Raw genomic sequence first — 17,666 nt, 5'->3', positions numbered from 1 at the left:
TAAATTCAAAGAATCTTGCTCTCCATCAGTATTGCCATTGAAAGTTTCATTTTAAGTATTTAGACAACAGCCAGTTGTTTACATTCAATTCAAGTAAGATGTTACTAACAACACCCCACCTCACCAAATATCTCTTAAAATAGAGAAGGGAAGTGTCACACATCATCAATTGCAGCAGAACAGACTCAGCAAGCATAGCTGTAAATTATGTATTTGATTAAAGTCTAGGCACCAGCAGAATTTAATGAAACACTGAACTAGTCATGTCTGTGGACATTATAGCTCGGTGCTGAGGAACTCACTTTGAAAAAAATCACTCCTAAACCCTTTCAAAAACATGGAATCCAAACAAGTAATGAGTAAATCAACAAATCCAAGCAAATCAAATTTTTTTCCTATACACCCCTTATCTCACTTCACTTCTCAGAAATTTCACAGCATCCAAGCATCCCAAGAAGAATTTCACAAGAACCCCACAGCCAAAAAGTCACTGCAACAGTCTCTGCAAACAGTCACTGCAACAAGTTTTTAAAAGCAACCCCCAAAAAATTGCAACAACTACTGTACAGGGAATGCATTTGCAGGCCAGAACATAACCCCAGCTGCTCCCTGGTAACTGGACAGCCCAGGAAAATGTGCAACTTGTACGCTGAGAGTAGCCTGAGCTTTGATCTATCTCTAAGCTCCTCTCCAGAGCATACCTCAGCACCAAGCAATCTCAAAGGCTTTGGTGTTTTTTTGTTTTTCTACAAACTATCCCTTTAATATGATCATTTTCCCCATGGCTTGTAGCAAAGTCAGAGAGAAGCCACCTAAACTTGCATAAGGCTGCAGGAAATCTATGCAAGAGCTCAGGCTTTCCCAGGGCCGGAGCCACCGCTGTGCCGTTAGCTCATGTTTCCACAGCTCTGAACAGCTTCACCTCCTGTCAGCTCCACGTTCATCACACTGCACAAATGCACACCGCTGCTCCTCCCAAGAGAAACTCCATTTGTTTCACAACTGTGACTGTGCTGCCCAGGCACGCTTGCCATCACCTTCAACAGGAGCCAGCCAGGTCATACACCATATCTGTGAAAACTGTGATATAACCTGTACATTAAATTTTATTTTACTCCAGATATATATATCACATACATATTTTTTTTAAAAGGAGCATTTTTAGAAGTATGAGAACACTTAGGTGCTAGCAAAGAGCGTGTGCGCCCCTATGGCCACACAAATGCCAAAGCAATTGCAAAAAAAAAAAAAAAGTTGCTGAAATTTTTCAGATCAGACACCACCACAATGATAAACACAAAATTATCTTAAAAAGAGTTTGGTAAGCCACTGGAATTGCAAATGCCAGAAATGGTCTAACCTCTTTTACATGCAATTCAAGTACAGACTGCAAAGCATTTACCTATGGAAGAAAACAATAAAGCTTTTAACTAAGTTAACTTGCATCAGCAAAAGGGATTTAGAGCAGTCAAATGAAAGTTTAGGGGACCGGGTCAAGAGACCCAAGTCATGCGGTACATACAAGTCCTAGAGCTGTAAGGCAACCCTGAAACCGTTGGGGTTAAAACTGCTCCTTGTAAAAAAACCTCACCACACTACATACAAATTTACAGCACTTCAAATAAACCAGTGAAATTACCACAAATTCCTATCTAGGCACTTCAAGTTTAGAGGGACTTACTTCACTTATCCCAGAACAGGACTAAACTAACCAAAACAAGGCTGCATTTTAATCCAACCTCATGCAAACATTTAGATTTAAATGTAGAATTTAACATTCTACCTTCAGTTCATAAGTGCTTTTGATGCATGGTACTGCCCCACAGATCCCACACAGCTACACCACCAATTCCTCAAACCCAGCACAACATATCCTTTGCAGAAGCACACAAGCTCTCCCGTTAAAAAGACAGAAGCCATTCCCTTTTTGCTGTAATCTCAGAGTAGTATAACCCAGAAAAATCAATAAAACATCTACCTTATTCTAACCCAGAAGGAGAGAGATCACGCTGCTGGGGAAAGAACTGGAAGAACCTTTTTCTGCCAGCTTCAGGTACCAAATGAGAGGAGCCAATTACTCTGCAAGGCCCTCATTAAGCACACAGCTGTTGTCATTACTGCAAATGCAACATCTGGGGCAGGGGCAGCCCCTCACAGCGGGGTCGGGGCAGGCCAAAACCAGCTCCTTTCTGGCATGGCCTGGCATCAGCAGACAGCACTGCTCTGCACCTTCCTCAGGAGGTGTGGGGACGGTCTCCCCGTGGATACAAATTCACATGAGGCAAAAGGCAATCATGATGCTAAAGTTTAAAACATCCAGCAGTCTTGATCCTGCAGAGTAGGCCAGCATAGGGGATTACAAAAAACTGATACTACAGCAATAAAAGCACAGGTCAGCAGGACACACACTGCTCAGTGGTAGCCATATCCCCACGTTCCTCATCTTGCTTCACAGCTGAGTAAAATTCAAGTGACTGATCCCTTTAAGATGCAGTTCGGGGTCCTGCACACAGCAAGCGCACCTCAGACAAACAAAAGCTGAGACCCCCTTGGCCACACAGAAAGCTTTAACCTTACAGTGCTGCTGTAGTCAACCAGTTACTACATTTGTGCTGAACTGTCATGTTAAAGGCTATCTTTTTCTTTCCCTTTTACTCACAGATCTGAAAAAGCAAAAAGCGGTTTAATTTTATTCTAAAGTTCATATTCTGTCATGCACTAAAGCCTGCGATTTAAATACGTGTCTGCATTCAGACACAAGCAGTCAGGGCTTACCCACCACTTAGCAATTCCCCAGTCTTAAATACTGACTGGTGCTGAACATTCAGCAGCACAACCTAACCAGTTTACAAATAAGTTTTAATAAGTGTTTCACAGGTGTGTGTATCTCAAATTCCAAAGGGTCACGAGCTTTTATGAAATTAATAAAGAAGCCACTAAATATTTTATTCTGGATGCAGTGGACCCAGAACAAAGTATTTCCCTATACTTCTTCCACTCTTTCATCTGTACTGTCTGATTCTCCAAAACAGTATCTACTAGTCCCATTGAATGACATGTTTTTAAACAAATTAAAGTTTGCAAATTCAAAAGCACAACTTGAATTAATTCCTGTAAAGGGTCTAACATAAACCTGTGCCTTAAACTAATCTAATTTTGACTTACTTTAATCAAGAACACTTCCCCTTCCCTCCACAGACTGCAAGTTCCTTGGAAAAAGTTACAATTAATGCCCATAGCATACAACAGCTAAAAATAATAATAAAAAAAATTACTTCTCAATTCAGTGGAGCATGTTCCTATTAAACAATTGTTGTTATATTTACTACTCTAACACTAAAATGCAGTGACTCCTCCAGGAAAACACAGCTGGCTTTTTACACTTGGAACACAGCTTAAAAAAAAGAGAAATGGTGTGTTATATAAACAGCATCTGTCAAAGCACAGCCCAGCCCAACAACGGACACGTAACCTGAGCTCTGGCTGCAGGCAGCCAGCTGGTTCTGCCTCCAAAGCAGAATATTTTCATTTATGTTTGCAGTGCCCCAGTGGCGGGCAGCCCAAGCCCAACAGCGTAGGTCTCATTCTCCCTCTCCAGGCAGAGCCCGCCGTGGGAAAGCCAAGAGCAGACGTCTGCTGAGCCAGCCACAGCCCGTGCGTGGCAAACAGCCGTGTCTGACCCCCCTGGTGCCATGCAGGTCGGAGTCACAATGACTGACAAAGACCATGAGCACCAACCAAAACCCTCCTGTTCCTCCTCACTCCAGACATTGCCTGAGGCCCCAACCGAAGGCCTCGGCCCTTCGAGCTGATGGGCTTTGCCAGATCAGGCTGGAGGTGACCAGCAATAACGTGAGCTCAGTATCAACACTGAGATATTAATAATTAAGTTACTGAAATTGTTCTGTGGACAGAGACACCGCTGGGGTGTAACTTCTCCCTCAAGTAACTCAATTCCATGTCTGTTTCTGAAGTAGAGAGCAAACCCAGACCAAAGCTCCCAAGGAGAAGGCTGGGCAGCCAGCAGCTCCCACAGCACGCACCAGCCGCTGGGAGCTTCCCAGCCATGGGGAGGACAGCAATGCCGTGTTATCAGCCTTCAGCTGCCCGGTTCCTGGTGCCTGGGCCAGCCGCTGCACTCTTTGCAGGGGCTGCTACCCGAGGTGCAGCATGTGGCTGTAGATGCACACGGTAATAATAATGTTCTCTCTGCAGTCCCCCACTGGCAGTTACGAGCTTGAGACTAGACACTTGGCTAACATTTTCCAGCCATTTAGCCAGATTTATGCCTAAAGCAACATGCAGAATAGATTTTATTATTCAAGCGAGAGATTTTTCATATTTGATACATGTCTAATTTCCTCCCTTTCTTGGATGTGGTTAGGAAACACCATCAAGGAAGAGTTACATGTTTTACTGGGAAAGAGCAAACCTGTGCTGTATGTACTGCTGCTCGCAGAAGTAACAGCAGAACAGCTACACAGCTGTATACAAACACGTGCGCTCGTATCACAGCATGGCTACTCTACAATACAATCCGAAGCTCAGTACACTGGGGTAACTGAAATCACTTAACTCACTTTATAATAAAGGCATATCCTAGTGTTTCTGTTCCAGTTCTGTTACAGAGTAGGAGCAATGGTGTGCAATCAAATGCTGGGTATGGGCAACGGGCTGAAATTACAGCTCTTTGCCATGAACTTCACGTTGCCGTACCAGTTTACTTTACATCAGCATAAAATATTATGACAAATACAGAAATAAGAAAAAAGCCTAATCTGCAGTACAGCATTCATAAACGGAGCCCTTTGTTGTTTAAAGCCACTTCTCAGAGCTGGTGAAGGGCAGAGAGCAGTTGCTGCTCTGCCTGGCAGCTCCCATCCCTCTCGCAAAGTCTGGCTGCGGGGCTTTCCTGTGCCAGGCGTCACCACTCAGCCCCACCACAGCTCAGCCGGCTGGGACCCCCAACAACTCCCACATCACTGAAGAGCCAGGAAAGGAGCTTATAGAAGGCTGAAGGCTCTAAGGCACAGAGTTGGAAGAAATAAGCAAGGAGCCACACTAAAGAAAACAGAAGACTATGTTAATAAGGAAGGTAGCACATGGAGAGATGAAACATAGTACAAGAAACATGATGTGAGATTTAAAGAGATGAAGAGAGACATACAAGTTTTTGGGAAATAATTACACAGCACATGTAACTTCTTTTAGGTATGCTAAGGACTTGGGGAGAACAAACTGCTCTCCAGGCTCATACATTTTTCTGACCAATGCTGGTCAGTGACTTAGCTTTGCGCTCACTGCTCAGGAGCACAATTCAAGTGTCACTGTCATCCACAGTCACACAGAAGAGAAGACACTTGATCAGTTAGCTTGGAGTAATGCAGCAGTAATTGATAACTGCAAAATTTGAGTCCTGAAATGGGCTCTAGCCATTCCTTTCCCTGAGACTACAGTGGAGGAGCAAGAAAAAGTGAAGCACTTCCAGAGGACTTTTTGCCAGAAAAACTCCCAAACAATGTTGAAAAGCAGAACAGGACCAGGAAAGCAGTCGCCATGTGGTGATCTTATGATATATTTGTATAAATCTGAATAACTTTCAGAGCAGTACATGGAATAGAATAATTCTCTCTGCAATTCATAGGTCTCAACCTTTTCTCTATCTGTTTTGGGATTACTAGGGATATATAAAGGATCCTGCCCTCTTCTGGGCAATCCCTGTTCAAAGAGACAAAATAATCCATCCATGTAATATTCATTAGTTAACTCAGTTCAGTGAGAGCCTTGCTTACAGGAAGACATTGCATCTTATTTTGAAAGAAACACCTATTAATTCATTGAGGGACAATCATCTAAAGTAAGAATTTTAGATATCTTTTTTTAAAGTAAATAGTACCCTCCACATTTTAAGATTTAATTAAAAGCTGCAAGGTTAAGGTAGTTATTTTTGATTATTAATCTAATTATATAATAATTTAGAGGCAAATGGGTAGGTAAAACAATAAGTCATTAGGGAGCATAAATGATACATGATGAGTAATAATTCCCTGGAAGTGCAAATTTTAAATCGTGTTTAATTTAAGCAACTGATTTAATTTTCAATGTCTAAGTTGCTAATAAGCTACTCCACAACCTATAAAGCAGTATTAGAACCAAGTAATCTCCTGCTGTCAATGTTCTACAGATTGATTGTTAGCAGTAAAACCATGTTCCCTGCAGAGGCACATTGCAAGGCGTGTGTACCGAATCCAGTACCATGCAGGAGCAAAATGCATCCAAGGAGATTCCGTGCTTAAAATTACTCTTGTTCTTGTTGATACCATTGCGTTGCAAGTACCTCGCATTGACATAACACAGCTCACAGCTCATACCACCTTTACTGGGTTTTGTAACAAACGCAACAGGTGATGGTTGCCTATGGTCCTAAGGGGCCGCCCAGTTTCTGTGTGCCATAGCAACATGTACTTACCCAGGCACTTCTAGCAGGGAGCTGAACTAAGGGCAAGAGAAAGACCAGGCCTACAAGGGCCCCTGAAAGTACAAGAATCCTCAAATAATCAGTCGTTTGGATTACTTGCATCAATACCCAACCCTGACATTAACTATTTCTAAGAGTTCTGACTTCCTTTTAACTCCAATGCATTCACTTCCACATCTTGGGATGACAAATGGAAAAAAAAAGAATTCACAAGTAGTTCCTGTTGACTCCATTCAGCTCCAGACTTCCTTCATTGCCTTCAGGCATTGACACCCTAAATGGCTTTTTGACTGCACAGATGCAGACAGTTGACACTGTTTCCTTCCTCGCCATTGCTGACAAGCACAACCACCCAGTGGAAAATAACAGAAGGTAAGATATCTGGCTATCAGCATCATCAGCAGTCTGCTGTGTTTCCAAAACATGTAAACAAGGACAACTGGATCCTTCTAGGGTAATACTGAGTGATAAGAGCTGAGCTGCAGCAATGCTGAACACCTCTGTGCTACCTCAGTACCCATTGCAGTGCATGCCAAGCAGTGGTGATGTCAGTGAGGGGCATCTTTGATGGACATTCTTGTGCAGGAAGCCAGGACAGCAGTAGCAGCTGAAATGTTAAGGGCTGGAATCTCAGTAGACGGTCCCACTTATATCCTTACCCCAACTTATCATGCCTGCGTATTTAATCTTTTCCTCACTGGTACCTTATCATTGTTGTTCGGAACCTCCAAGATCTTAAAGGAAGATAACATCTGCTATAAGTTTAAGTCTGGGGAACTAAGGCTGCGCTTTCGTATCTGGTCTGTGTAGCTATTCCCTTCAGATGCAAAAATGAGCTGGTTGAATTTCTCACTGCAAATATTATTACTTGAATCTGGTGCATCACCCGCCTTGTAAAATATTATTGTAAAAACTAATTTCAAGGAAACAGATTAAACAACTTCTAAAATGCAGAAATTCCATTTATTATACTGAGAACATCAATTGCAACAAGTCTTGCAATGCATTCTCTTCACTCTACGTACAATACAGTACAGTGTTCTCCACAATAAGTTACATAAAGGCAAATTTTATGTACATATAAAAAGGATCAGTGTCCAGAACTATTTGCACAGCATATCTGCCATTCAGAAATCAACCATTTAAATCTTTAGTTGCCTTCAGAATTCTTGAAGCAAACTGAATTCATAAACAAATCTTAATTACCTGGTTTGAGAAGGGTTTTCAACTAATTTCTAAATTCAGTGGAGATAATATAAATGGTTTAACCACTGAATTAGCATTCTCAGCATTCATTCTATAAACAAATGTATTAAAAATGAGGTGTGACGTATGGTAGCGTATAAGACAACATGGAGAAAAATGACCTGCCTGCATTTAAACTGTTTATGCATCCCAAAATATCCAAAAGGGAAGCAGCGAAGAAGTAGTGCCGTTGTACAAGGCACTAATGAGACCACAGCATAGTTCTGGTTATGCATGCTCAAAAAAACCAACCAAAAAAAAGCCAAACAGAAAAAAATCCCAAAACCCTAAAACCCCTTCAAACTGAAAAAGTGAACAATAAGGCTACTAGGATAATCAGTGAAACAGAGAGCATTGTTCTAAGGAAGACTGTATAGCACTTGCTTTTCCAGTTGCTGAAACACCTAAGAGTATATGACTGCCTTCTGAAAATATGACAGGAAAATGCCCAAAAGAGAAAATAAAGCAAAAGGACAATATTGGCATAATAGCAAATGGGCCTCTAATAAATTTATATGGGAACAAAAAGATGGTTCCTCAACTTGAAGGATGAGATATATGTGAAGGGCCTTTGAATAAGGAGGAGTGGGGCCAAAAATTGTTAAACAAACGGGTTTAATAGCATAGCTCAGTTTACAGAAGGGATTCTGCTATGTGGCATCTACTGTGGGAAAAGACCAGACACAGAAACATGTAACTGGAACATCCCCAACTTGTCTGATCCATCAGAGAGATAAAAAGGTGGTGGCTCTTTTGCAGTGTGAAATTACATCATATGCTCTAAAATTCCACTTAAAAAGATTTTCAATCCCCCCACCTACACATGAATTATTCTATATTAAACCACATGAATGTCTGTTAATACAGAAAATGTTGCACCAAACCTTGCCGTGAAATCAGCAACCTGAACATCTGGTGTACCAGTCAGCACATCTCATGTACCTTTTCACAGTGAGATTCTTTTTCCAACATTTCTCTTGTTTCTACCATGGAGTGTAAGCATAGTATCCTTCTAAAGTCACAGTGCAGTGAGCCATACAGATTGAAAATATTCCAGACAACACAAAAGATTATTTCATTTAATTCTTAAAATAATGCAAATATAAGAATTGAAATGTACCATGTGGAAAAGTGGTGGTGTACATTTCACTGATTTTTTTCAATCAATACTGAAGACACTTTCCTTGAACTACATATGCTTTCCAGTTTATTTGAGGTGCTTGAACTTGCAAGATACGTAGGTAATACTGTATCAGTCAAAGAATTATTCAGAAAACAAATACAAGAACCAAAAAGCCTCAAAACTCTTCTTCACTGAAAAAGAGAGGCACTGCATTTTTAAGCTGAATTAAGGCTATAAAATGATGCTGGTTCATTGTGAATTTGAAGTCATCAAATGTCACAGGGGTGACATTTAACCCGCTGCTTCGCTGTTAGTCCTGTAAGCCTGCTTACGGAGGTGGGTCTCGATCTCCTCCCTGAAGACCAGCATCCCGAGGTGCGAGTGAGAGGCCTCATTCATGGCTTTGGACTGGATACACATGCGATATTGCTCCAGAGTGAGTTCATCTGCACAATGTTTCTCATGCCAGAGGTGAAAGAGACCAGGGACTGGTGTCCTGATCACAATAAGGTCACCATGCAAGTACTTTCTGTAAAGGTGAACATCCTCACCGCCCCAGCCTTTCACTTCCAAGTCAAAACCCCCTACAAAAACAATATCAGAAAATGTTATTTTGATACACAAGCTAGATGTAGGGCAAAGGGAGCAACACTCCTTGTGTAATGTATTACCAAACCTGGTACAACATACCAGAAATTCTGGAGCAATTAACTTTTCTCCCTGCCAAAGCATGCCACATTGAGGGAGAAGAGCTTCAAGCATACCACATCCTTGGCAGTGGTAACTGCTCAGGACACAGATCATGCACTGCTGACTTCAGAAAGTCTCTTAGAGTGGTGTCTCCAAATCGCATTATGCATGACATCCCATGTGACAGCTGCAGAAAACTGTAGGCAAACCTCACTGGCTATGCTTTTGGGTTATTGTCAGCAATCATAATGGATTTTAGCAGATGGAAAATGAAGCAGTCATGCACCATATGAAAAGCCCTCTCTAAAAATGCCAGCAAATTAGTCCATAGGTCACAACTCAAAAGACTGGGTTAAGGAAAGGAACCTGTTCACTATTTTAAGTTCTCTTGCCTTTCCAGGACCATAGTGAAAATCTACCCAAACTCATGCACAATTTCAAAACACTAGAATTATGAAATCTTCGTTTAGCATATACCATACACATGGCAATATGTCTGCTATTAGAAATCAGCCTGCATTCAAGCCATTATACAGCACATAGGGCTATATTATTACACCTTCTGGCAGACTGTCTTAAGACTGTCTTCCAAATTAAAAAACCACAAAAAAAAAAAAACCAGCACACAAAGCTGTTTGCAATGTTAACAGCATGCCACACGGGGGTGCCAAAGCATATTTCTAAAGCCTCGAACACCTACATTCAACTACTTAAGGTTATTTAAAAGATTGAATTTGAATGCTTCTTGTCTATGCTTGTCTATGCTATGTGTTTCTTAAACTTGATTAATTTGCTTCAGAAAGCCACAAAGTACAAAAAAAAATGAAAGATTTTTAGAGGTTCTAGAGTGAAATATTACCAAAAAATATTGTGACTTTTAACAAACACTCATCAGATGGGAAATCAAAATCTAGAAAAACTAATTTATCTCATTGGTCAAACTTGTCAAGCAAGTCTGACAGCTGGGCTTAGGAAAATAATAAAAGAAATAAATGCATTACTCTCTTCTTGTTAGATAAAAGAATCAATTTTTAAACACAATTTTTTTTTTTTACAGTTGCATCTTACCAACAGTCAGAAAGTCTGTCCGATATTGACAAGTCATCCCAAAGCCAAAATCCCGCCAGAAACCAGAATCTTTCTTGTGTACCTGCAATTTTAAAACAATATCATTTTGAAATGCACAATACACTGAAGGAGATATATTGTACTTCGTTTTGTAGAAAGCTAAACTCTTCCAATAATTTGCTCAATGCCAGATACAGCATGTAACACTTCAGTGTTACTGTGTCATGTACTGACGTGGGCTTCCTAATTACCTTCACCCTTTGCCATCTGATTCCAAATACTTATTCTCACTGGAATCTGCCACACCATATCTATTTTCTATATATCTGCTCAGACCAAGCAGTAAACTTTTGGTAGTCTATTGCCAAATCATCTGTTCCCGAAACTCCAAGTCCTACCTGGTTTCTAAGGCCAGATTTGTCTCTTCTTGTTCTGATATGACAAGTAAAGTAAGTTTTGTGACTTAAATCGGCAACCATAGAGTTGCTGGATTCAAAAAAGTAAACAGCAGAGTTGTCAGGCAGGAGCTCGCTCCTCTCTCAGCTGTGACCACCTGAGGCCATATGCAAAAGCTGCCCTCAGGATCCTTGTAAACAACACAGGGTGTGAGGATTGTTATGTTTTTTTTTCTTTTCTTTTAGTAAAGCTGTATTGCACTCTCCTTTCTCTCCTCCAAACCTGCCTACCTCAGCAGTCCCAGCTGCGAAACCCAATTTCATTAGGCAGTCTCTTGAAAAGGAGCCAGGCTGGACATTGACCCTGGCCATTCCATCTTCAGCCAACAAAGACCCAGAAACAGAGCACCTACTTCCTTCTGCTGAGCCCCAAATTACCCTTAAACGTATTCTCTTGAATATTTCTAGGGTTTGTTTATTATTGTGACTACAAGCTTCCCTAGAAGCAGTGTTTCTCATTTCAAAAGCAAGATGAAATTAGCAGTGTAACAGCCAATGGTTCTGTCAGATGTTGGGTGGCAAAGGTAAAGAAACAATCCGCACAGAGTACAGCTGTCCACAGCAAAAAAAAAAAAAAAAAAGCAATGACTAAAACATATTAGCCCCCCTCGAGTTACATGTCACACTTCCTGCAACTACGATTTGGTAGTTAGCAAAGGTAGTCAATTCTGAAAGAAGCTTATCAAGCACCGTTAATAAGATTTTTTTTCCTTTCACGACTGCTTTGTTTGCTGGAACGTAAGGCAAAAGTTACTACCATGTTATGTCACTATCCTCCTAAAATACTGGTTTTCCAAGCCAGAATTAAGCAATAGATCAAAACTAACAACTTCATTTGATTAACAGAACAATAGCACATTATTATTTTTTTTTCTAATCTAAGTAGAACTCCAAGTTTATCTAAGAACAAGTTTTGTACTGCTTGGTAAGCTTCTCTTACAAGTGCTGTGTCCATAATAGAGAAAAGTGTTTAGATACAGACTGACAAAGGTCACAAGATATCCCAAACAGACTTTTAAGCTACACTTAATTTTGTTTTAATACAAAGCACAAGCAATTCTATCCGGAGTAAATCACGCTGCTTACCAATTGTTGCTCCACAGGGGGTGGTATATCTTGGTTGGCATAAACAATAGCAGGATTATAAAGGCTGAATACCACAGGATAAAAAACCTTTTTCCCTGGAAGTTAAAAGGTAATTGTTACTCACTGTGGGCATACTTTCTGAAGGCAAGAGGAAACCAGAAATATTCTCTTTATGTAAAATATTAGCTCTTAGACATCTAGTGAAAACAAATAAATATAAAGTCCAACTGCGAGGATTTCCCATGTAGATAGCCCATTACATCTAGCGGGTAAAGAGCTCATAGGATTAAAAAAAATATATATGTACACATTTATACATTATAGGTATATATAGTTATACATACTTAAATACACATTATTATATATATATATATCACAATATCACATTAGATGACAGTGAAAAATCCCTGCAATGATGGTATGCAGTAAAGCTAAAAAATGTACAAATAACACCTTGCATAGCTTGAGTTTTATGAGCTTGTCTCTTTCCACAAGCAGTTAAAAGTGTGTACATCCAGGATGTCCTGCAAGGGCACTAAGCACCATGAGTATCCTGATTATGCTGTGACACCAATTCTCTGCCTATACAGAAGCCAGATAAATATTTTTCAAGGATCTCTTGCATTGCCAGTGCTGCACAGATATCGATGACAGCCCAGGAGAATGCTCAGTACTCTGATTTGGGCACATACTCTGAATGTGTGAGAAGCATTTTCAGATTTCACTTAAAGCAAATGTGACAAACTGTCAGTATGAATTGTCAAGCAGTCTTTCAACTCCTTTCCTTGTGAAAGCTCACAAGATGATCCTTTCCAAAGTTCTTCCAATTATTTATACAACTTGTTTCATGAAGTGCAGAGACAGACATAAACGGAAAAAAAAAATCAAGAAATTGAATCCAAATATCAGGCTTATAGCAGATTTTCTTGCCTGTTTATTATGTGAAGAAAAAGTATCTATTCATTCCAAATTGACGTTTGGAGAAAATGGTTTCTGGCTGCAACAAATCTGGAATAACAGTAAGCATTAAAAAAAGAATCCAAACAAATATTTGACAGAAGAAGGTCTTAACTAGCATGCTTGTTAACTCAAGAAAGCCTTATCCTTCTTGGCATAAGCTTGTAGAACAAGCGAGCTTCATAAAAACTTGAGAAAAATGGTCAGAAATTTTCAGAACTTGGGATGTAAATGTGGAACATTAGCTTAGTCTCTGTAAAGGAGCACATTGTGTAGCTCTACTGAAAACCATTCATATGTGGTGTGTCCTGGCCATACAAGTGTAAGACAGAAGCCAGACTTGTTAAGGATTTCAGTACAACAAAAATAACCTTCCACCGTAAGTGCTACATTGAGTTTTGTTATACATATTTACATGCAGTCTAATTGTTAAAGCGATTAAACAGTCCAGCTTTATTTTAGACAGACAGATCTTAAGAACATGTGAAAATTGTGCTTACTGTACAAAAAAGACCACATATTCTTAAAACATGCCACACAAAGGCAAAAGTTACTTCTCAGTCTAAATACAATTGTCTTTTGTGCACAGAGTATTTTTCATTTTCCTAGGTGCACGGTATTGAATAAGCTCCACCATTCAAGTTCATTTTCTATATGCTCAACAGAGGTCAGCTTAAGCCAAACAAGACAACAAGACTTGGTTACAGCAACTCTAAAAGAACATACCAGGCTCAGCATTTAAGCGACAACTGTTGAGGAACTCAGCTGTGAAATAAACATCAACATCACAGAAGAACATCAGGACCTCGCCCTTTTCCCAGGCTCTGGCGCCCATGTCAAGTCCTCGGCCACGGTTAAATTCCTCATTCAGAGAGACAAGTGTGTAATTGTGGAAGTTAGTTTCTCTAGAAAAAAAACAAGGCCAAATCCAAAATAAATCCGTGTGGGGGGCAGAAGGGACCATTTATACTTTTTCAGCATTTTACAGTAATTTTATTCCAGAAATTTTTAAAAAAACAGTTATATCATCAGGATGAGAAAAAATATCTGTTCCACTTAGTTGTCTATTTTAAGCATCAAAGTTTAGACACTGTAAAAACATGGACCTCAGTCTTACTTCATAACTTCACTTCGCATTTAATCATTCAGACAGATTAAAAAGGCCTTTTGGCAACTTACATGAATTGAAGTGTTCTCTGAAGCTACAATGCCATCTAAAATTTGTCCCCAATATCTCTGTCCTGAGAAGAAGTCCTGAGCAATATCTCTGTCTTCACTATGTCAGAACGGAGGGCAAGCGGAAAGCCAGAGTCCTGGCACTACCAAACTCATGAGGCAAAAGGCCATCTGTGTCGTGACGCCACCACAACCTGGACAGTTTGCTCCTCACTATTTCATACCAGTAGCACACACGCCTGTACTCATCACAGAAGAGGGAAGGAGCAGCAAAGGGAGATTGGAAAAACACCCTGTGAACATCTTCAAGCAAAGTGTCTACTTTGGAGACACTTCAGAAGGCAGTGCTTGCAGAGAACAGAGTGAAGATACTCAACAGTAGCACCACTAAGGAGATAAAGAACAAGATAAATGCCCAGTGAGTTTGCAGCACTGCATCTGACTCAATGCCGTAAGAAGAAGACATCTCACAGGGAGCACGGCAGGCATCACAGAGGCCTCAAAAGCAGAGATGGCCGGCTCTTGGCAAGCAAGGTGGCAGGGAGGCTCTGCGGGAGGAAGGCAGCAGTGCTCCTCCCTTCCTAGAAGATGTCTGTGCACACCAGGCCAAGTGACCATCACATTGTAAGCCAGCGACACAACAGCCTATGTCTAATACACTTCATCAAGCAGAGCCTTGGCCAGTGTTGCGAGACAGGGATTACGTGAGAGCCCAGCTTATTCTTGGCTAACAAGGATAACAGGCGCTCAACTCAGGATGAGAACAAGAGCTCTGCCCAAGGAGGAGCCCCTTAGCTACAGTGTTACAGATGCTATTACCTGTCCCATACCTCCGAGGCAAAAAAGGGCAACATTTGGGAATTTTACATCCATACTACTTTAACGCTATTTACTGAGACAGCCACAATGAAACAGCACTTAAAGTTGTTTTATAGCAAAGGGTTAAGTATGGGACCAATTACCTAGTACCTAGAGGTCAGAGGGCAAAGCTTAACTTGAACTCATCAGCCTGTCAGCCTACTTTGACTACATTTCCTTATCATTACATAAAATGGATTCTCCAGAGACGGACCTATTGAAATGTCCTTCCCAGTTCCAAAGAACTTTCATTCTGACCAATCTGTCAGCTTGACTGAATATTCACAGCAAAACTCACCCCTGCTGTTTTTTGGACTGTCAGACAGAAACCTTAAAGCCACTGCTCTTAAGTCTTTTTTGGCCTATGACTTGGCTTTCAGTAGTCTTCAAGAGATGTCTGCAACTTAGGCTGTAAAATGCTAACCAAAAAATAAAGTACTATAAATAAAGCTTATTTTTCCTATTAACCTGTAATGGACTATAAACTTATTATTTTTATTATTAGATTATTTTTAAAAAAAATTTAAATGCCAATCAATATTGTTTGCATTGACTGACACTGGATCGACACACTTACCTAGCTACGGATTCTAGGATGCTTTTTACTTCTGATAGGCCATCCTGTCCAAAATACACCACTGTGAGGTGAACACGCTTATCCTGATGAATACACACATCCCTGTAAGCACAAAGATAAGCTGATATTAATAATTACTTGCAACACAAAGAAGCTTCAGGTACTTAAAAGCTATTGCATTTAGAGGTATCAGCAGATTTACATCTTCTGGTCAGACTTCAACTAGCTTCTAAAGGAAACAAGGAAAGATGTTTTCCCTCTTCTTTCCCCATCTTTCCCATTTGAATCAGACGGTTCCAATAATGTATGTCTCATTCCAACACCTTATTTTACCAATAGGAGCTCAAAAGCTGATGTAAATACAAAAATGATGTTCAAGATCATCTGTGTCCAGGTTCACAACGACCCTGGCATTTGGTCTAAAAGGGCTTTTGGTGCAACTTGAGAATCTCTTAAATCCTTTTAGAAGAAAAGTTTTGTCTATACAATAGAACTACAGACATCCCAAGGCAGTTGCAACACAATGTTGGAATCATTAGTTCTGCTGCAAACCCACCAGAAAATAAATTCATTTTGAAAAGGAAACAAATTACTGAAAATCAGCAATATAGTTCACTATATAATCTCATGCACCTACCTAAAGTTTTGCATAAATTGTGCAAATGCCTCAGTTCTTCCAGCAAGAGGGACAATAATGTTAATGATTGATCTAGAAATATCGACCGTTTCACTCTTCACTTTCATGAGGGGTCCAAAAGGTCGGAACAAGGTGACATGCCTGTATTCCATGCCATCCATCTTCTTATAAAACAGCTCATACTGTGTCCCCTTATCTCTTTCTGTACGATAGTAACCTGAAGAATAAGCCACACAAGTAATTTGTAAAGTCAAAGATCCCAGCAACTGTATTTCAGAAACACTTTTTTCCTAAGATCTATAAAGAGGTGGAAAAAAAAGACAAGCTCTGGGGACAAAGCTTCTGGGTTTTCCTAGGAACAAACAAACAAAAAAAATCAAACCATCACCAATCACAATCACCCTCCTATCCTCTCAGACCAGATTTGAGAAACAATCCCAAACAGAACTACAGCCTCCCCGGCTTCTTAGAGACCACAACAGGTTTTATGGTCCTTCATCAACATCTCAGGCAGAATTAGAGATGGGTCTTCCCAACAAAAAGGGAATTCAACTATTTGCTATGGAAAATGATGGCTGAAATCTAATATTGCCTGCTCTTAAGCCCTTCAGTAAGGATCTTACCCTGAGCTAGTCCACAGTAAAAGCTGAGATCATCTGGCCAGCAATCAACACAACACAAGCCACAGGCAGAACAAATGACACATTAACTCATGTGACAAAGCCTGCAAAATCTGAAATGTGGTATCTAAAAAAAAATAAAATTGTGTGATAATATTGGAATGCTTGAAAATTGTTTTCACTGCTGACCACTAGCTGCAGTGTTTTCTAAAGCACCAAAAAACAAAGACAATGGTGTTTAACTGTAGCCATGGTCCTCTAAGGACTAGGCACAAATTGTTTTCTACAGAGCTGTAACACATTGAGAAAACAATACCCATCCTCTATAAATGTGATTACCTATTTATAGATATTTTACTCCTAATGGGTAGGAAAATCTATCCCATTTCATTCAGAACATGGTCCTTTCATTTAAGGAACACCAAGGAAGCAAATTAAGCCAACAGCCTCTCTAATTTTACACCACAAATGAAAAGATCAAGACTCATCTGTGGCTTTAACTGAGCTGAGCTCTGGATTGGTAATCCCATATCTGTACTAAACTGAGGAAAAAAAGCCATGACAGGAAAAATCCTCCAATAGAACTGCCCTATGTTCATCCCATCTGTGCTCTCCTCTCTCACCCACGAGGAAAAGGTGTGTTACAGAGAAGACACAAACTACACTATGAACCAAACAATTTTCAGTTAAGCTGGC

General features: G+C 40.3%; 1 protein-coding gene across 1 annotated transcript; it reads right to left on the bottom strand.

The window, feature by feature from the left end:
* Positions 1–9,056: 9,056 nt before the first annotated feature.
* On the bottom strand, positions 9,057–16,567 carry CSGALNACT2 (chondroitin sulfate N-acetylgalactosaminyltransferase 2; the record flags this gene model as incomplete). Its single annotated transcript, XM_010086004.1, has 6 exons — positions 9,057–9,430; positions 10,605–10,686; positions 12,146–12,240; positions 13,829–14,007; positions 15,714–15,815; positions 16,351–16,567. Coding segments are annotated over 6 exons (968 nt in total), but the record flags the coding sequence as incomplete, so codon positions are not given.
* Positions 16,568–17,666: the final 1,099 nt, after the last annotated feature.

The sequence above is a fragment of the Pterocles gutturalis genome, unplaced genomic scaffold, assembly GCF_000699245.1.
Source record: "Pterocles gutturalis isolate BGI_N339 unplaced genomic scaffold, ASM69924v1 scaffold41130, whole genome shotgun sequence".
Lineage (NCBI taxonomy): Eukaryota > Metazoa > Chordata > Aves > Pterocliformes > Pteroclidae > Pterocles > Pterocles gutturalis.
This window is presented reverse-complemented; position numbering and strand designations above follow the sequence as displayed.